Consider the following 20,210-nt stretch of genomic DNA (forward strand, 5'->3'; position numbering starts at 1 on the left):
TAATTATAATTATAGGTCCAAATCCCTTAAGTGACTACTCAATTATTTTTGCTAAATTACAATAAAATTTAAATTGATTAATTAAATTTTACAGTCTTATCGTAAATTTATATTTTCAAATTTATCATCCCTTTCGCCACTTGTTTTATATATATAGTGATGTCCTATATTGATTGGGAGAATAACAAACCACCATTTATAAGGGTGCGGAAACCTTCCTCTAGTAGACATGTTTCCTCTAGTAGACACGTTTTAAAGCCTTGAGGGGAAGCCCGAAAGGGAAAACCTAAAGAAGACAATATCTGCTAGCAGTAGATCTGGGTCGTTAAAAATGGTATCAGAGCTAGACACTAGACGATGTGTCAACCTTCTCGCTGTTCCCCAAATGGGGGTAGACACGAGGCAGTGTGCCAGTAAAGACGCTAGACCCCAAAAGGAGGTAGATTTGGGGTGATCCCACATCGATTGGAGAAAGGAAAGAGTGTCAGCGAGAACGCTGAGCCTCGAAGGGGGGTGGACTATGATGTCCCACATTAGAGGTGGATTTGGGGGCGGTCCCACATCGATTGGAGGAAGGAAAGAGGCTAGCAAGGACGCTGGCCCCCGAAGGGGGTGGATTGTGATGTCACACATTGGTTGGGAGGAGAACAAACTACCATTTATAAGGGTGTGGAAACATTTTTCTAGTCGATGCGTTTTGCATTTTAAAGCCTTGAGGGAAACCCTAAAATGGAAAGCTCAAAGAAGACAATATGTGCTAGCGGTAGGCCTGAATCGTTACATATATATAGGTAAGATGAAGATTCAAGTGGTCGAGAATAATGAACTAGAATTATGAATAGATTCGTTGGGAAAGTGGTTTGTGTATTTTTATTTTATAATAAAAGTAATGAAATAAAATATATATAAATTTCCAAAGTCAAAAACCCAATTCACATTCAACATTTAAAAGTATATATATATTAATCAATTTATTAATTATGGGCCACAAACTAAAATTAAAATGTACCATTCATTTACATCAACCAACAATAAATTATTCTACAAATCTCAACCATTTTCCTTCCGTTTTTACGATAATACCCCCTCACCATTCCTCTCCTCACCCCAAGTGACGTATAACTTACACAATAATGCGTCAAAATTGTATCATTTTAAAAAGAATGATTCCAATCATTAGCCTCACCCCATCTATTCAATTTCATCCCAAAAAGTAAAATTAATTAAATCAAATTAGCCCTCGACTCTTCTATCGAACGAGAATTCCTTTGGGCCCACGTCAATCTCGTGTTGCTCAAAGTTATTATTCGCATTCGAATTTGGAGTATGAGTCACTGAGTCGATTTGGGGTGAATCCCTGTCAACATCGACATCGTTGACCTCCATTTTACGGTGGAGGTAGTGTTTGTGGGAACTGGAGCCTTCGACATCAAGAGGATGGCGGTGGAAATGGTGCGACGGCGAAGGAGAGTCTGGATCCCATTGGTCGTTGTCGAAATTTGATCTTCTAGGAGAGGTATGGAAACTGTCCAATTCGCTTCGATAGTGGCGGAGAAGGTGCACTGGTGACATGTGGTGGGAGGGCGTAGCAGGGCGACTCGACATCGGCGTCATCGACCCTCGATTTTGCTTGATGTGTTTACGAGCTGTGTGGTGCCAATTTCTCAACGCTGTCGCTACTCTATCGTTGAAAATCGTTGGCTTCATCGTCGAACCCATCTTCATTAAAAAAAATAAAATAATAATAAACAATTAAAGCTAATTTTTTCAAGTGAATGCATATTATATAGTTTTAGGATGTAACGAATTTGAGTCACCGACCTGTGTGACTAGGGCATAGAGAGGCAACGTAACGTAACTGCAAAGGATTTGAACGAGAACTCTGTTGCAATAATACAAAATATAATCACTTTATTATAATGTATAAAAATTATTTACCACGTCACAGACTATAATTGAATAATTAGAGTTACCCCATCGTTATTCTGATCACCAAATCCTCGATATGCTCGTGAAAACAAGATTTCATTCCAAATTCTTTCTGTAAAATTAATAAAAATATAAAATAAATAAATAAATAAATAAACTATTAAAAAAAAATATTAATTAGAAATAATATAATACCCAAGTCCAAGCAAAGAAAGCAAGCTGAAAGGCATTCTGAAATAGCACAAAATTGATGAGATAAAGAATGAGCCGGGGCCGGTTGAACCAAAACAGGTCGTCCCCCGGTTCGACCACCGGGACTCCCTTCACCACCTCCCCTCGTTCCTGAATCCTCAGGCCCATTTTCGTAATTATGACTTGCAACTTAGTCCCCACCAATAACACAATCTGCGCGTACGTACACAATTTGTATTAATTAACCAACGCCCCCCCAATATTCCAATAATATCAATTTCACCCCAAATATTTTTCATCTTACAATTAATGGCACAAATGGCAGCCAAAGATAAGCCCTCCACCCTGCAAAACCCAAAAATATATAATAATTATAATTTTTTAATTCATTAAAAAATAATTCCGTTTATTAATTTGATTTTACTCACCGTGGGTGTTGAAAAGTAGGAAGAGGACAGCGAAGAACCAGATGGGCGGGCTGTAAGTAAGCATTAATTAATTTAGCTAATTGGGTATGAAATGTAAATAAATCAATTCACAGGGGCTATTTTGAAATAATACTCAACCTGATACTGACAACCACCTTGAAATCTTCTTCTAGCGATCGCTTAATATACTTCCTAAAGTCAAATTTCTGATCGCTGTGCGGTGCCAGGTGTGCCTATTCCAATAATTATTATTTATTTTAAATAATAATAATATTATTATTATTAACAAATGACGTGGAAAAGAAAAAACAGAAACTAACCATGACGAAACCATGTCTTAAAGTCAAGTAATCAACCTTAGGAACGGATCGAACAAATTGTCGGAAGAAACAAACCTATCCCAACAAAAAAAGATTTAAACTTTAAAAAATATATATTTTAGAGATATTTGAATAAGAAAGCACGTGAACACATAAAGTCTTTCTAGTTAATTAATGCGTTAATTAATTATTTAATTAAATTAACATAAATGAGATGGTTTGGCTTACAATCCACATGAGGAAGGGCGATTTCGTCCAGAAACTTAAATGTCTTCGGCCGAACGACGTGTCTCTTGCAAATCGAAACCGTTCTGGATCTGTTGTGTGTTTGAACACAAACATTAGCTCACATGAAAATTAATTAATAAAATATATAATTTTGGGGAATTTTAATTTACCATGTGAAAATTGGTACTCGACCGTTCTCGTTTCATTTTCCCACGACTTCCAGCTCCTCATCTATTTATTTATATTTATAATTTAATTATGAACCGACAAGAAAAAATAATAATAATAAAATGAATTTCCACGTACCTTGGCATTACCCAGAGCTAAAGTTAAGACACAATACAGAACATGGAAAACAGCCAATACGAAGATGAATATATGCAGCTGATGGATTCCTCCTTCCGACACGAACGGAACTTTCCCCTGCGTTTAATTATTTTAATTTAATAAATAAGGAATTAATTTAAAAAAACACACTCCGACGTCGTTTAATATACCCTCTCAGCACATTTGTCGGATCCACCGGCCGCGGCGAGGACACGCCGGAAAGAAGCATTAACAGGGGACATGGCGAGAAGTTTCCGGCGACTATTGTCGGAGTCGATTGAGTCATGAGCTTGGGTTAACTCCAGCTCTTTTTTAGGGCTGCATGGATGCCACGTGGCGGCGACTTCTGGGGGTATACAAACATTGGTGATTAAGCTCTGTCCGACCGTTAGGAGCAGAGAAATGAACCCCAACAGCATCAGCTCTGTAATTGAAGAATTGGGTATTTAGAGATTGATATCAAGAGATTCAGAGATTGATATCAATAATGGATGAGTATGGTACCCGATTTGATCTTCTCCAGAGCTTCGTAAAGAGCTCGTTTGTGCTTCTTCTTAAGCCACTGCAAAGATCAATACAAAATTTCTTCAAAAAACAGAGCAAAAATTGATGGGTTATTTATTTATTTATTTATTTATTTATTTTTGTTACCTTTCCGATGAGATGGAGAATGTGTTCGATGATTATGGAAATCAGAACCAGAACGAAACAAACGACAGCGACGGCCCACGTCGGCGTCTCTTCCAAGGACCTTCCGGCGCCACCTCCGGCCATGGTGGTTTTCTGAAGGCAGGGGAAGAGAGTGTAGATTTGAAGGAAGAATCTGAGAGGGATTTAAATTGGGGGAAGCTGAGAGTGGAAAACGATGACTTTGACTTTATAACGCGTGGAACAAATGAACAGATAAATAAATATAAATTAAATTTTTATATTTATAAATATCGTTTTTTTTTAATGGCGTCTTGCGTTAATTTAATTCCATTTTTATAGAGTCCCTAGTCTCTATTTTTTATTTATTTATTTATCAAATTAATGAGTTTATTTTATTTTATTTTATTTTATTTTTGTTAAAAATATTGGTACCATAAATCCTCACCCAAGTTGTGTACCATTAATTGTAATTTAATTAGTCAAACATTTTGTAACATTCACATTTCTTCTAAAAAATAATAACAATTAATTTCTCTTACTTTTTCTTGTATTTATTATCAACTTATTAATGATTTTAAATCCACACCATTTGTTTGAATTTTTTTATCTATTTATTAGAGTTTAATTATAAATATTTATACAAATATGTTATATATATATATATATATATGTTTGTTAGCCTAATTGTGGTATATAAATTGAATGGTCCCATTCATCCATAAATCACCTACAAACTTTAATAATTTATTGTATTAAAAAATCAACCATTTTGCCGTTCAATTATTATCGCATTTTGAAAAATACAAAAGTAATTTTTTTTTATTTATTTTATTCGAAGGTCGTATTTTTATTTTTATTTTTAAATTATCATTTATATAAATAAATCTTATATAAGTAATTAATGAATTGAGTGGGGCTTGGCTTGACCCTTATATTTTAAATTTTAAAGGAGATTAGGTCGGGAAAATTAAATTTAATTCTCGTAGTCCTAATTCTTCACGTTTGGTAAAAGGTCCCAAAAAAAAACTTTGTTTGTAATGTTTGAATGTCAACGACGAATCATGTTTATACACGTCAGCATTTAAGATTAATCCTTACACGTGTTGATAAGTAATTGAGCATAGAATGTGGACCCGTTGGTTCCTTTAGACCGTAGTTCTAGACCGTCATGTAGATCATTTTTCATATTATTACAAATGCAACCACTCCTTACGACCACACCATTCTGGACCATCGGGATGTTCGACACTTACTTTCAGCATTGAATGTATCAACCTACCTAAATTCAGGTAGTCTATGGTCGGACAACGTATACTCAAGTTTTAGTTTTTAGTAAATAAGGGCACAGAGATTTTCGATAGCAAGATGATAATAAGAAAACTATATATCATGAAAGCAATAAATCAGTATACCACGAGAATTTGACATACAATACAGATGTTGACATGGAATGTAATAAAAAATATAAAATAAAATAAAAGAAGATAGAGTTTTTAAAATAATTAAATTAAATTTTCTGATTAAAAACTAAAATGAAATTTTATTTAAAAGTAATGATTATTGTAAATATCTTTTTCTATTTTCAAATTACATCTTTACCCTTGGAAATAGCAATCAAATATTTTATTTTATTTATTTATTCCATCAGCTTTAATCATGATTAAAACATGTTAATTATTAATTACACAAAATCAATTAAATTTGATTTTATCATTAAACCGCATTGCCCGAAACAAAAAACTAAAACGACGTAGTATTTAATCAGTCATTTTAAATCTCAAATTAAAATTTAATATTAAAAATAAAAATTTATAACTTATTAGCGTCATACAGGACTGATCGTGTAGCGTATCAGACCCACTGCTATTTTCTTTTTATTTTTTTAAATTTTAATTTAATTAACCCAAACTCTGCGGTCAATAGAAGAAACCATCCATTTATTAATTCCTATTTTATTATTATTTTTTAAAATCACAACTAAATAAAGCCTCCTTTTATTATTATATTTGGACAGCAAACTGCTGTCAAGTATCACCAATAAAATTTTAAAAATTCAAAAATTAAATTTATAAACATTATTTTTACCAATAAAATTATATTAAAAAGTTTTACAAATATTTAAAAAAAAATATTAAAAAACGTCACTAAACTTAAAAATGGATAAATGCTCCAAAATTATTAAATAATTCAAGTCAAAATACGAAAATAATAATATTAATAAAAATGTGAAACTCAGTTTAAATGAAAAAAAAAAATCAAATAAAAATTAGGAAGAATTGTGAATTATAAATTATCAATTAAAAAAAAAATGTATAATTTTGTCTTTTAATTAACATTGCATATTCTCCCTTCTAGAAGTAATTAGTCTTTAAGCGAACAAGTTAATGACTATTAAGGAATAATTAACAATTTTGAGCTTGAAATTCTACAAATCCTATGTTTAAATAAATTATATTATTATTATTATTAATGATATCTGATTAATAATTAAAAAAATGTATATCTTAATATGAAAGAAGAACTAATGCCCCGGTCACCGGTTTCAATCATTTAGTTAATTAACTTAATAATCCTTCTCTTTTCCTCTAATTTAACGGAGTTTTTTTTTATTTATTTAAATATTTTAATTAACAATAATTTTATTGTCAAATCAATCAAATCTCACTAATTATATAAGGTTAAATAGAAAAAATATTTAATTTAAATTTTATCTAAAAAATAACCGTTTACATTTACGCCCTTAGACTTTTAAAAAAAATTTAGTATCACGTTTTAAAAATACTCTTAATTTTCTATAATAATATTAAAAAATTTAAAAATAATCGGTACCCATAGACACTTTTGTCCCAATAAAAAAAATTTGAACTTTTTAATTTTTTTAATTTTTTTTTTCAAGGTAATTCTAATAGTAATTTAAAGTGTTTTTTAAAGTATTAATCATTTTCATCTAAAATTAATAATAAACATATTTTTTTTATTTTTTTTTTAAAAATTAAAGATATCATTAAGAAAATAGCAAAATTAAAATGTAAAATTGTAATAAAGATTTGTGCACATGACTTTTACTTTTAGACTATATAAGTCAATACAAATCTAGACTTCTCCCCCTCATAACGGTAGAAACCGGATCAGAGGAAATTGGGTGGGAACGCAATTTCCATGAACCATCATAAGCCATACTTTACTCCGACCCGTACTTTACTCCGACCCGGTCAACGCTCAATTAATTGTTGAGCGTTCGACGAAAGAATAAAAAATATTCGTGAATTATGTCTTTCGTTTCATTTAAAATATCCGTTCTCGTAATAGCTGTAATATTATTCTTGGCCCTTTATGAATAATAAAAAACGAGATTTCGATTGAAATTAAGATACAAAACAGTGATCTAGAACGATTTGATGGTGCTATGATCTTAATTTAGTTTTGCTTTGATAAGAATTTTAGGTGAAACGATCGGAAAGTTGATGTTATATCAGACATAAAATTTAAATTTATATATATATGAGGATAAATTAATTTAATAAAATGAAAAGTTATTTATTTATTATTATTATTTTTTTATGAATTATTACATTTAAAAAAAAAAAAAAGATCATTAATGGGCTCGAAAACTGAGCCCATGTTGGTGGAAACACGGCCCATTTGATTAAATTAGAACCCCTTGCCGCCCTTTTCAAGTTTTGAAGTTTCAAATTTCCATCTAATCCTTTACTGTTCTTATCCCTCCTCTCCTGTTTCCACAGATCTCGATTTGCAGAAAGATCGGCGTTAATTCAACTCAGTTCACTACATTCATTGCAATTAATGGACCCTAAGCTTACTCAGATTCCAGGTATTCATCCGTTTCCGTTTTTCGTCATTCATTTCCTCTGAATTTCATTACTGATTTTTCCAAATTTGATTCAAATCGGCAGCGAAATCCCTTTCCTCGAAACCGAAATTCATCCGAAAGCCATCTTACGAAGCACCGAAAATCACTGCCTATCAACCTCCGATTTCCAGGTACTACATCGCTTTATTATTCTCAGTTTCATTCTGAATCGAGTTCTTCTGTATTAGGGTTTGAATCTTGTTATTACAATTAGACAGAAACGAGTTTTCGGAACTGTTCGAAGCTCAAACATACCGATCAAGCCAGTAAATGAAAATCCCTTAGGCAAGCCCTTAATTGGAGCTATTAAGAAACAACCTAAATCCACCCGATTACCTCAAATCGCGGTCAATGTTACTGCTGATCAGAAGATTAATGAAAAATTGAATCCGAGGCCCAAGAAAAAGAGCCCTAGCATCAAACAGCAAGTTACGGAAACGGCCCTTAAGGATCTGCGAGTTCAGAACGACGTCGTAGAGCCTCATACGCCAGTGATAAGACCTCGGTTGTTGAAGTCGAAGAACGCCGGCACCCCTTACCATACGGCGGAAAAATGTAGTAACTGCCGTTTTGACAAGATGGAGACCTCGTCATATTGGGTTGCTCAGATCAAATTGGCTGAGTCCGCTGGCAAGCATTTTGTGTCGGCTGATTTCTTTCGCCTTGCTTATATCTGCAATGCCGAGGTTAGTGTAAATTACATATTTGAACATCATATCCAGTTAATTATATTTGCCTCTATGAAAATTAAGGTTAAGGAAAGTAAGTTTATCAGGACCAGTAGTTAATCACATAGTTTTGGTAGTGTTTATGAGCTTAGAACTATAGAAAGGAAGTTCTTTGATTTCAAACGCTGAGATGCCAATATGGGTTTGGATTTTCTGGGGAAAATATCCATTTAAATTGTCCTCCAATGAACTGGGCAAAGCATTTTTCTTTTAATGATGTTATGAAATCACAAAGAATCCAGTTAAGAATTTGTGGCTGGCAATAAGAACAAGAGTTTCCCTGAATTTCTTTGTGATCTTTTGGATCTGCTCGGATTTCAGTTTTTACCTTCAGATTTATAATGATTTGTGGTTTATTATAACAGCCGATCAGGAACCTCAGAGTCGAACTAAAGCGTTACTTGACTCGACATGAACATCTATCAATGAACACTGAGTGGAAGGATGTGAGTTTTAGCTACGGCTTAATTCAAGATGACGACAATGGCGGCCCCAAGAATCCGTCCACTGAAATTTGTGGCAGTGAAATCAACAAAGATCATCAGATTGCGGCAATGGAATCTGGGACACCAGAAATCAGTAGCAGTAAACTTGACAAAGATGAGATTGTGGGAGCCGATGTTGGCGAGCTAGGAACCGAGACAAGTCAAAGATGGCCAAATTCTTTGTCTGTAGAACCGGACAGATCCATCAAAGCTGACAGGTGAACTTGATTTTATAGCCTTAGTTCATAGCCATTACTGTGCATGTGTTGTGTAAATGAATGTACTGTCCTTTGTGCTTGGCATTGCCTTTTTCACATTCCATTTCGTAGACCAGGCAAAATGACTTCAATATTGTTATTCTAAGTTATATATAATATATGGCTTACCCGTTAGTATTCCATTTGTTGTAGGGTAACAGCTTAAACTCACTATTAGCAGATATTGTTACCTTTAGTCTTTTATCTTTAGATTTCCCTTCAAGGTTTTTAAAACGTGCCTCCTAGGAAGAGGATTCCACGTTCCCCTCTCCAACTGATATGAGATCTCACAATCTAACCTCTTCCGAGCCTAACATCCTTGTTGGTACTTGTTTTTCTCTCCAATCGATGTGGGGTCTCACACTTAGTATGTTGAAGTGTTGGTTTTTTTTTTTTTTTTTTGTCAGTTCGATCATCTTGAAGTGAGGGTTTGTAAGTACTATCTTATCAATCGAGAATCAACAAATTTTTTGGTCTAGTTGTGCGATGAGCGAGTGAAAGGTCCATCAATCAGCTCAACAAGCAAGGAAGCAAAGTTGGTCTCATGAGAAAAAAGAAATAATTGCAAAAAAGGACATTTTAGTTGTTGACATCACATAATTGTCCTTACAAATTGGTCCCTAGGGTTTATGCTCTCTTACAAAACCCTCCCAATTAAATTTGGCATGTCCCCTACCCTCCACACCACCTCATTTATTGACATAATTGGCCCCTCTTTCCTTTTTTCTCATTGTTTCCCCCTTTCCTTCCCTAACATTCTTCTTTTATGTTTCCTTCTTTTCAAATATACTTCCCCATCTCGTTCTCGTTCTCGTTCTACAGATAAAGTGCAAATGACCTCTTTTGAGGTCAAACGTTCGATCCCAGCTCCCAAATTATACAAAACTTAGTGACCGGTTCCAAAAACCGCCATACCATATCAGGTCATCGTCACACTGTTCCAAATCCAAATCTCGATTGAATTTATAATTTTAAAGTACATTGAGGGAGGAGCAATTGATAGATATTGGGCCCTGTGACCATAATAATGTTGAACAACGATAGATATATGAGACCGACTTATCCAACAAAACATGTCGGCCCAATTGTCCCAACAATGTTTTGAGCATCCTACGTTTGATTGGATATTTCAAATCCAAAAGGGGACAGCCATTAGAGGCCCACTACAGGCCCATTTCCCCTCATCTCAACTGTTTCTCAACCATATCTTCTAACAAAATCATTAAATAAAACATCTTTAAGATTCTGTTTTTGTTTCCTTTTCTTTCTGTTTCTTTCTCCCTTTACATCTTTAATCAATCAAACTTTACTATCATTTCCTGTTTAAGATTATTATTATTATTTTTTTTTTTTGTTCACTCTATTGATCCATGCGAAACCTTCTCGAGCACCGAACAGGCAATTGAGATTTGACCTGTCGGAAAACTCGAAACTCTCTCGTAAGCATCCTTCTTTTAGACCTACATGCGATGTGACCCTTGGAAGTATATGAACTAGTAGTGTCTCGTAAGCATCCTTTTTTTTTTTTGGTTAGGTTGACATTTGTTGAGTTGAGTCAACCCGAAAATAGGGTTACAATACAATCGTGTCCTACTTTTACAATTATCATGAAGAATAAGAATATTTTATGTTTGTGGGTGATGATAGTGATGCGTTATGACTCATGAACATTTGATATTTGAATTTCACAAGGTTTTAATTATGAATATAACATATTTGGCGGATAGGTATAATTTTTTAAATGATTAAAAAAAAAACCCGACTAGTCAATCTAACCTAACTCGACAAATAAAGGGTTGAGTTGGGATGAGTCGTGAACTCTATCCTGGTAGCTCTAGTTACCAACCCAACTAATTCGAAATTTCGAGTTGGTTCAAAAGATTTTTCCAACTCAAACGAATCAATTAACATAAAATTAGTCGTAAGGTTTGAGCACGTTGTCCGAAAATTAAACAATTTTAAAAAACTCGAGAATAAATAAATAAATAAATAAATAGAGGATATTTGTGAGTATGAAGTTGGGTTTGGAGTAGAGGATTGAAACTTTGTTAAAAGCAAGTAATTATTCCTACGATGCCCCAATTGCAAGTTTGCCATCATGGGGATACCATTTGTCCCCCTCTAAAGCAGGGCCCACCAGCTCCATTTATTTATTTATTATAATATTTAAAACTGGTTGGATTCCTTTGTTTGGATACATAAATAAGCCGAAATTAAACCACCATTTTCAAACTCTTTTTTTATTTTATTTATTTTTATAAAAAAAAAAAAAAAAAACTTATCCATTAATATATCATTAAATTATTGCACCTTCACAAAACCCCAACAATTTGCTGTGTCCCCCTTCAATTATTGATTAATTTCACTTCTCCCCCTTCCCCTTGAGAGAGAGAGAGAGAGGGGTGAAAAGTGTAAATAAACGGAAGATGGGGGGTTGGGTTGCAAAAGAAAGGAAACGAGAATAAGAATGGGTTTGGGGAGACAGGGACATATGAGAAATAGTACGAAAGATGCGGGCGATTAAAGCAAAAAGACACTAATACAGACAAAATCTACCCGACAACACATATATTGATTAAAGTGTCAAATAAAACAACAACACATTCAGAAATTTTGCTAATTAACACCTTTTCTTTTCACTTTTTTTAATTTCCTCCCCACCTTTTTTAGATATTTGGAAGGGAAGCAACATAAAGTTATTATTTATTTGCAACACGGTCCTTTGAAACCCTTGCAATTACGCTTTATTACTATAATTTATGTAATTACCATCGTTACCCTTCCAAAATAATTCAAAACTAAGGTGTAATTTAATTTTCTTGGAGGGTAAAATTGTAATTTGGAATTGGAGAGAGAGAAGGAAAGGGGACAATGGGTGTTTACGCCTTTAATAAAGGGTTTAATATTTTCTTATTTATTTATTTATTTATTTTGGCGACAATTTTTGGTGTGACCTCTCACTGTCTCTAACCATGATGTTACGTATCTTTCCCTTTTTTTTAAACTTTTTTAATTTTTTCCCCTTGCAAATTTATTTATTTATTTATTTTTAATTTATTTCTTCCTTTCCCACGTGCGCCAAAACGGTCGTGTAAATAAAAATTCCACAAAGAAAAAAAAAAAAAAAATCACCTTTTGAGGATTACAGTTACTGTGTTTCTTTTTTCATTTTTTTTAACGAAAATTTTGTTTTTTTTTTGTTACTATATTATCTTTTATGTTTTTTTTACCAAAAATTAAACCGCCATGACCGGTTCAATAATTATTATATATATATATATATATATATATATATATATACACACGACATTGAGCTAAGTTTAATTTTTAGTTAAATTCGTTAATAATAATAATAAAATAAAGAAATTAATAGGTAAATTACAATAAAATTCTAAATTCTAAATTTATTACTTTATATTAATTTTCACCTTTTAACTTTAAATTCATCCTATTAGGCCATAGACTTAGTAAATTGATGTAATATCTACGGTTATTCAATTTATACTAATTTACTCACTATTTTTAATGTTGAAAAATAATGTAAAATTAATAAAATAACGACAAAAAAAAGAAAAGGAGAAATTTTTATTGTCTTAAAATTACTAAAGAAATTTATCCTAAATCAAAAATATATTTTAACCGCAGCTGTAAAATGGTAAATTTGAAAACCTGGGTTAAAAGGAGGGAAGGAGAGAGGAATATATGGTGGTGGGGCATTGAAGCAGCGCCAAAGGCGCAGGGCTCTGATAAAAACGACTAACTCAACTCACTCCCTTCTTCACTCGCTTTCTCTCGCGTTTATAACACGCGCCTATTTATTTCATTTCCAGGTAATTTCAATACCCGAACAACATTATCATTTTATTTTATTCTCATTTAATTTTTTTTTATCCCTAATATTTTTTTTATGGTTCAATTAAAAAATATAATAGAAAAAATATCAATTACCATTAAAAGAAATTGCAATAAAATAAAATAAATTTGGATCAACTCATTAGAAATTATATGTAAATTAGTAATAATAGTTTTTTAAGCATAAAAAGATATTTGGTATAAAATATATATTGTAAAGCAAATATTAGGAGAGGAAAAAAGGGTAGAGGAAGAAGAGAAGAGCACGCGCGTTTAAAGGGAGTGGGGAACAGTGATTCTATAATTAGAAATAGAAAAAGGAACAAAAGCTGTGGGGGTGAGACGTGAGAGGCAGAAAAGAGTTGAACTCGTACTCTGCTAACTGCTAAGGCCTGCTGGGGTTGTGCGCTTGCGTTTACCATTAGCAATTTGCAGCTTACAAGCAAACCCCGCCCGCTTTACATGCTGCCCAGAACTCTCTATCCCCACCAATGGCCATGCCCATGGCCCCCAATTCTCTCTCTTTCTTGGCATCTTTTTAGATTAGATTAGATTAGATTTGATTCAGTTCATTTGGTTTCTGAGTTTTCTTTTTGCATTTTGGGAGGTGGGCAATGGGGTTTAGGAGCTTTTAATTGGGTTTGCTTAATATGCCCACAACCTGTTTGATAAAATGCGTGAGAGAAGAGATGTTCTTCGTTTATTCGAGAAAAGATTGAACAAAGAGGAAAAGAAGTATTATTTTTGTTGGATTAATCAAAACCAGCCTTTTTGTCTTTGGTGGAGGGCCTGAGTCTCTCACAGTGAAAGAAATTATTAAGAAAGGAGAAGGGGTAGAGGAAGATAAAGCCAAGGCAAAGCAAAGAAGAAGGGGATGGGGGAGTGTGGGTTTTGTTCTGTCTTAGCCTGTCCCCCCCACCCACTCACACATATATGCACTCTTCTCTCTCTCTAACAGTCCAAAAGCCACCAAAGCATTGGCCTTTTTTCGCCTTTTGCTTCTGTGTTTCCTATGCAATTGTCTATGTCTGTGGCTTCTGCTCCCTCTTCTCAGTACCTGCAAATGGGAGAGGAATCATACTTTGAATTTCTTGTTATTATTTGATACCCCTAATTCTCTTTTTTTTTCTTCTCTATCTTTTTAGCCTACTCTTCCTTAGCATCCATCCAAACACTACTTTCTTGTTGTTTTCTGTTCATCTCCTTTCATTTCTCTCCTTTTTTTTTAGCTTTATTGGTATGTTTTCAGCATTCTTTGCCATGATTTGACCTCATTTCCAGTTTTCTACAGCTTTGGTCTTCTTGTCACCTTATTGCCAATTGATATCATTCCACGCCATTTTCCCCTTTCTTGTTTTAGTTCTGTTGGGAAGCATAGCAATAGGACACTTGAAGTAACCCTGGGTGGGTGTTCATGGAAATTGATCTGAACCAAACAGCCAGTGAGGTGGGGAAGAATGCATATTGCCATGGAAATTGTGAAGAGGGTCGCTGCAATTGCTGTTTATCATCTTCAACTTCTTCTTGTTCCTCAAATTCTTCATCAACTCCCGCCTCTTCTTCAACCTATTTGGAGCTTTGGCATGCTTGTGCTGGTCCTCTCACCTCATTGCCCAAGAAAGGAAATGCAGTTGTCTATTTCCCACAAGGTCACTTGGAGCAAATTGCCTCTGCCTCTCCCTTTTCCCCCATGGACATGGCCACTTTTGACCTCCAGCCCCAGATCCTCTGCAAGGTCATCAATGTCCACCTACTTGTGAGTACTGGGTTTGCATTTTAAAATCGATTTCTGCCTTTTTCCACTCTCAAGGAGCCTCACCCGCAGTTTCCCTTTCGAGTTTTTCACTGTTCTTACCATTTTGACAGGCTAATAAGGAGAATGATGAGGTCTACACACAACTTACTCTGCTTCCTTTGCCAGAGGTAGCTTCCATTTGTTATATTACGTTTCTCTTAATTTCGAGTTTGGGAAGGTTAAGAAAATTTGTAGCTTATTTAGTATGCCCATGTTCTGGAGAAATTTTTTCCAGTACGTTTTCTTCTGTTTAAGTTAGCTCAAGATGAGATGACTCTTACCGTGGCTGAACAATAAATTTGGATATTCCTTAGTTATTAGGCACTGGCGTAGAGGGCAAAGAGCTGGAGGAATTGGCGTTGAATAGAGATGCTGATGGAGATGGTAGCGGAGGGTCGCCTACTAGATCCACACCTCACATGTTCTGTAAAACACTCACAGCGTCCGACACGAGCACCCATGGAGGATTCTCTGTTCCTCGCAGAGCTGCTGAAGACTGTTTCCCTCCTCTGGTCGCCACTGCTTTCCCAAGTTTTACTTTCAATTTTTCTCAAATGAAGCGAATTGGGTTCATTTCGATTATTCTATTTGGTATATTCTGAGTGAAGTTGATGGTTACTGCAGGATTATACTCAGCTTAGGCCATCTCAAGAGCTAATAGCCAAGGACCTGCATGGCGTGGAGTGGAGATTTAAGCATATTTACAGAGGTATATTGTGAGATTCCTTTGTTGTTGTTTGATTGGATGACATAATTGAACTCAATCTTAATAACTTGGTGGCAGGTCAACCTAGGCGGCATCTGCTCACTACTGGATGGAGTATTTTTGTAAGCCAAAAGAATCTTATTTCTGGGGATGCAGTGCTCTTTTTAAGGTATCAATCTTCATATTAACCCCTACTATTTGTGGAGAGAAAAAATTAGATACAAATTTATACCTTATAGTGTTGAAATGAAGTTTGAGATCTCGAACCATTAGTGACTGCGTCGTGTCTGCAGGGGCGAAAATGGAGAGTTAAGGTTGGGAATAAGACGAGCTGTTCGGCCTAGAAATGGTCTTCCTGATTCAATTGTGGGCAACCAAAATTCTTGTGCAAATGATCTTACTCGTGTGGTGAAAGCAGTTTCCACCAAGAGCACGTTTGATGTGTTTTACAATCCAAGGTACCATCATGGTTCAGTACTCTTTATTCGTTAATCGTGAAAAAAGAATTTTCTGTACATTACTGTATTATTAGAACGGTTACCTACGAATAGGAAGAATCCTAGAACAAAATGAGAGGTAGGGGACATCAAGAAAACACTTTGCTTTAGGGGTTTTTGCACTTTGGATGTCTCTCTGTGAATATGGGAGATGAACTGGAAATGAATGGATATGTGGAAGTTTGGATCAAATCCATCTAAGAGGAAAATTAATTTATACCCCGAACTTTAAGAGTTGTATCACTTAAAACCTCAAACTAATAATTGTATCAATGAGAACCCGTAACTGTTCTTTCACAAGGAAAGCGTCACAAATGTTAGAATTAAGTTCATCTTGATAGTAACCTTCTTTTTCCCCAGACATACAAAGAAAAGCATTCTTTACTTACTACTACATAGGTATTCTAGGCTTTATGGTCGTTACTTTTCTGAGGTCTGCCAAATATCTGCCAGTGGATCATGTAAATTTGTTATTTATGCTCGTGGATTGTGTAATAGGGGATCGTTAATCATTCCCACGGTTCGAACTTATGGCTTCGTAGAGGGTCATTAATCGTGTAAAATTGTTAGCTTGAACTGTGTTCCCCTATTGTAAGTTTGTGGTAGCTAAATGGTTTCCCTGAAGCTCCTTAAATTTGACAGAAGTAAAACTTGATGCACTAGTAAGAATCAGAACTCTTCATGCTATTTTGAAAGGAATAGTTAGTTTATTCGCCTACTGCTAGCAGATATTGTTCTCTTTGGGTTTTCCCTTTTGAGCTCTCTCTCAAACTTTTAAAATGTGTTTGCTAGGGAGAAATTTCACACCCTTATAAGAAATGTTTCGTTCCCCTCTCCAACCGATGTGGGATCTCACAATCCACCCCCCCCTTGGAGGCCCAGCGTCCTCGCTGACACACCGTCCGGTGTCTGACTCTGATATCATTTGTAACTGCCCAAGCCCCACTAGCAGATATTGTCATCTTTTGGCTTTCCCTTCTAAGCTTCCACTCAAAGTTTTAAAACGCGTCTGTTAGAGAGAGATTTTCACACCCTTATAAAAAATGTTTTGTTCTCCTCTTCGTTCTCATAAATATTCTTTATTTAGTCTTATACTGGTTAATGTGCTATACTTTACTGGTTTGTATTATCATTCTCATTCACTATTAGAACTTGGTAGTGTACTTGACCAGCCTTTACTTGCTTAGAAAATATAGTCACATGTCAATTCATGCCGACTTGCAGGGCACATCATGCACAATTTGTTGTATCTTGTCAGAAGTATGTGAAGAGCATCAACAATCCAGTGAACGTAGGCACAAGATTCAAAATGAGATTTGAGATGGACGATTCGCCAGAGAGAAGGTTATTCCATACATGAGCAAGATCAATGTGCTTTTCTTTGATCAATGATACTTATATACAAATATGTTTATCGGTATCTGTTTCTTGCAGGTTTAATGGTGTAGTTGTCGGTATTGGCGACATGGATCCCTTTCGATGGCTGAACTCGAAATGGAGATGCTTAACGGTAAGGATTACAATCCCCATATCTTTTCTAATTAAACAAAAACCCATTTTTTTAACTGCAAGCAATTGATTTATAATCGATCAGGTTCGATGGGATAAAGACAGTGATCATCAAGAACGCGTTTCACCCTGGGAGATTGATCCTTCTGTTTCTCTCCCACCCTTGAGTGTTCAGTCTTCTCCAAGGCTGAAGAAACTGAGGACTAGTCTGCAGGCAGCCCCACCTAATAACGCCTTTAATGGTACGAGCATTGAAATTGAAATGATAGTTTTGTTTCTTCTAAACTTGAGTTGTTAAAACTTTTTTTGCATTAGGGAGGGGCGGTTTTATGGACTTTGAGGATTCAGTTAGATCCTCTAAGGTCTTGCAAGGTCAAGAAAATGTAGGTATGGTATCACCCTTTTATGGTTGCGATACCGCAAAACGCTCACTGGAGTTTGAGGTGCGATCTTCTGCACAACAAAATCAAGCGTCAGGTGGAGTTGAAAAGCTTAATATAGGTGATTATGTTACTTCTTTCACAGGCTTTATGGAATCTGATAGATTTCTGAAGGTCTTGCAAGGTCAAGAAATATGCTCATTGAGGCCACAAACAAGAAAACCAGAGCCTAGTTTAGGTGTTTGGGGAAAGTTCAATCTCAGTGACAACTCTTTTAACCCATTTCAATCACCAAACTCGAGTTTTTATCACATGGCGTCAAATGGCGCCCGAAACATGTATTACCCTCGTCGTGATATTTACAGTACTGGCCAAGCTGCCATGATGAGCTCAAATGATATCAATTTTCCAAGAGAGAGTGCCTTGTTGAACCCATCAGCAAAAATGGAAAGGGCTAATTCTACTCCTCCAACTTTAGGGTCGAATATGAGGAATTCAAAGGACGAAAATGTGAACCAGAACCGAACTGGCTGTAAACTTTTTGGTTTTTCCTTGACTACAGAAACTGCTACAAACATGCAAAGTTCAGGGAAGAGAAGTTGTACCAAGGTAAGAAAGGTCGGTATGTTCATTTTTCCGTTCATGGAAACATCTGGAATTGCCAAATCTCTCTTTCACGCTCGAGAGAGAATCCGAAGATAGACTTGTTCTATGGCTCTCAAAGCGTTTTTTTTTTACTCTCTGCTTCTTCCATGCTGATATTACTCTTATTAAGTGAAGGTTCACAAACAAGGCAGCCTAGTGGGAAGAGCTATTGATCTCTCTAGACTGAATGGCTATACTGATCTTCTTTCTGAACTCGAACGCCTGTTTAGCATGGAAGGACTCTTAAAAGATCCCGATAAAGGATGGCGTGTATTGTACACCGACAACGAGAACGACGTAATGGTGGTCGGGGATTATCCATGGCAGTAAGTGCTATATCTTGAGATCATCTTACAGCAAATATTAGTTCATAAACAAATTCAAGTTTTGATATCATTCATGTGCAGTGATTTCTGTGATGCTGTTTCGAAAATCCACATATACACAGAAGAAGAAGTGGAAAAGATGACAAATGGAGTGATCAGTGATGATACTCAAAGCTGCTTAGATCAAGCTGCTTTGTGTATGGAAGCATCAAAATCGTCTTCAGTGGGCCAACCTGATTCATCTCCGACAGTAGTAAGAGTTTAACTAATAATCAAGATGTGTATTTATTTATGTGTTTTCCATATCTATCGTTCTGTCTGTCGAGTCGAAGTCATCGGTAGCTTTGCTGCCAAGGACGGCGTCGTGTTTAGCTTTGTGTCTTTCTGCCCCATAGGTTGGAATCTGTTGTTTCAAACCTCTGCTTTCTAATGGATAGTGTGTAAGTCTACTTGTCTTTTAAGCTGTGGAATGGTATGATATTGAAGATTTTGAACTTTGTAGAAGATGATAAATTTGTTTAGCAGCTGCTTGTAACAATTTTTGTTTGTTTTTTTAATGATGAACTAGTAGTTTTATTAATATTTTTTAAAATATTGGCAATAAGAATGTGGGACGTTTTCTCCGAAGCAATCCAATAAGAGTAAAAGCTCTCTCGTTGTTTACGAGCAACCGATAATCATCGTTCTCACTTCATTAGTTCCTGCATCTATTTCATATAGTATTGTATATCGGAGTAGTCGTCCGGTTACGTACTCCTTTATGTACTTGTTGCCTCCTAAACAATGTATGACTAGCAAGTTTGAACATGAAAGTTGTGAGATCCCTCATGGCTTGAAGAGTGGAGTGAAACATGTCTTAAAACCGTGAGGTTGACGACGACACGTAACTGACCAAAACAGACAATATCTGTTAGCGGTGAATTTGAGCTATTTCAAAAGATTTTCACAAACATGTTCTCAATGACTCTATCTTAATATCATTGATTCTCTTCTAATCGGTAAGAAAACAAGACGAGGTAGCAACTATTCACATTTATAGGTATGATAGTATGATAGAGTGTCAATTATTATTTAAGATATATAT

General features: G+C 35.1%; 3 protein-coding genes across 5 annotated transcripts; 2 read left to right on the forward strand and 1 right to left on the reverse strand.

Moving 5' to 3' along the window:
- Positions 1-993: 993 nt before the first annotated feature.
- Positions 994-4,281, reverse strand: LOC111484380 (MLO-like protein 6). Its single transcript, XM_023130944.1, has 14 exons — positions 4,076-4,281; positions 3,929-3,986; positions 3,595-3,848; positions 3,404-3,520; positions 3,268-3,328; positions 3,098-3,186; positions 2,870-2,944; positions 2,688-2,782; positions 2,550-2,599; positions 2,426-2,466; positions 2,125-2,334; positions 1,974-2,041; positions 1,822-1,882; positions 994-1,719 (listed from the first exon to the last, which is right to left on the reverse strand). Exons 1-14 carry the CDS (start codon positions 4,196-4,198, stop codon positions 1,234-1,236), a joined length of 1,788 nt encoding a protein of 595 aa, XP_022986712.1. The 5' UTR covers positions 4,199-4,281; the 3' UTR covers positions 994-1,233.
- A 3,482-nt stretch (positions 4,282-7,763) lies between these two features.
- LOC111483750 lies at positions 7,764-9,546 on the forward strand. Its single transcript, XM_023130053.1, has 4 exons — positions 7,764-7,907; positions 7,990-8,077; positions 8,161-8,632; positions 9,040-9,546. The coding sequence occupies exons 1-4, from the start codon at positions 7,880-7,882 to the stop codon at positions 9,379-9,381; spliced, it is 930 nt and encodes a 309-aa protein (XP_022985821.1). The 5' UTR covers positions 7,764-7,879; the 3' UTR covers positions 9,382-9,546.
- Positions 9,547-13,629: 4,083 nt separating this feature from the next.
- Positions 13,630-19,650, forward strand: LOC111483725 (auxin response factor 4-like). 3 transcript variants are annotated; one of them, XM_023130008.1, is made up of 13 exons: positions 13,630-14,505; positions 14,629-15,024; positions 15,135-15,191; positions 15,378-15,575; positions 15,688-15,772; positions 15,848-15,938; positions 16,063-16,227; positions 17,491-17,610; positions 17,701-17,776; positions 17,861-18,017; positions 18,091-18,773; positions 18,936-19,126; positions 19,208-19,650. In XM_023130008.1, exons 2-13 carry the CDS (start codon positions 14,683-14,685, stop codon positions 19,389-19,391), a joined length of 2,349 nt encoding a protein of 782 aa, XP_022985776.1. In that variant the 5' UTR covers positions 13,630-14,505; positions 14,629-14,682; the 3' UTR covers positions 19,392-19,650. The 3 variants fall into 3 exon arrangements, with proteins under 3 accessions (XP_022985776.1, XP_022985775.1, XP_022985777.1); XM_023130007.1 differs by having other exon boundaries at positions 13,630-15,024; XM_023130009.1 differs by having other exon boundaries at positions 13,631-15,024; positions 18,091-18,764.
- Positions 19,651-20,210: the final 560 nt, after the last annotated feature.

Source organism: Cucurbita maxima, unplaced genomic scaffold, assembly GCF_002738345.1.
Source record: "Cucurbita maxima cultivar Rimu unplaced genomic scaffold, Cmax_1.0 Cma_Scf00009, whole genome shotgun sequence".
In the NCBI taxonomy this organism is placed as follows: Eukaryota; Viridiplantae; Streptophyta; class Magnoliopsida; order Cucurbitales; family Cucurbitaceae; genus Cucurbita; species Cucurbita maxima.

Bases quoted from the DNA above. Each gene is read 5' to 3' on its own strand.
- LOC111484380 (XM_023130944.1), bottom strand. From the start codon at position 4,198: ATGGCCGGAGGTGGCGCCGGAAGGTCCTTGGAAGAGACGCCGACGTGG. The intron at 3,521-3,594 runs GTATATTAAACG...AATTAAACGCAG, and splicing joins CCGACAAATGTGCTGAGAGG to GGGAAAGTTCCGTTCGTGTC. The intron at 1,720-1,821 runs GTCGGTGACTCA...TTTTTAATGAAG, and splicing joins TCTATGCCCTAGTCACACAG to ATGGGTTCGACGATGAAGCC.
- LOC111483750 (XM_023130053.1), top strand. From the start codon at position 7,880: ATGGACCCTAAGCTTACTCAGATTCCAG. The intron at 7,908-7,989 runs GTATTCATCCGT...TCAAATCGGCAG, and splicing joins TAAGCTTACTCAGATTCCAG to CGAAATCCCTTTCCTCGAAA. The intron at 8,633-9,039 runs GTTAGTGTAAAT...TTATTATAACAG, and splicing joins CTTATATCTGCAATGCCGAG to CCGATCAGGAACCTCAGAGT.
- LOC111483725 (XM_023130007.1), top strand. From the start codon at position 14,683: ATGGAAATTGATCTGAACCAAACAGCCAGTGAGGTGGGGAAGAATGCA. The intron at 15,192-15,377 runs GTAGCTTCCATT...GATATTCCTTAG, and splicing joins CTCTGCTTCCTTTGCCAGAG to TTATTAGGCACTGGCGTAGA. The intron at 18,018-18,090 runs GTACGAGCATTG...TTTTTGCATTAG, and splicing joins ACCTAATAACGCCTTTAATG to GGAGGGGCGGTTTTATGGAC.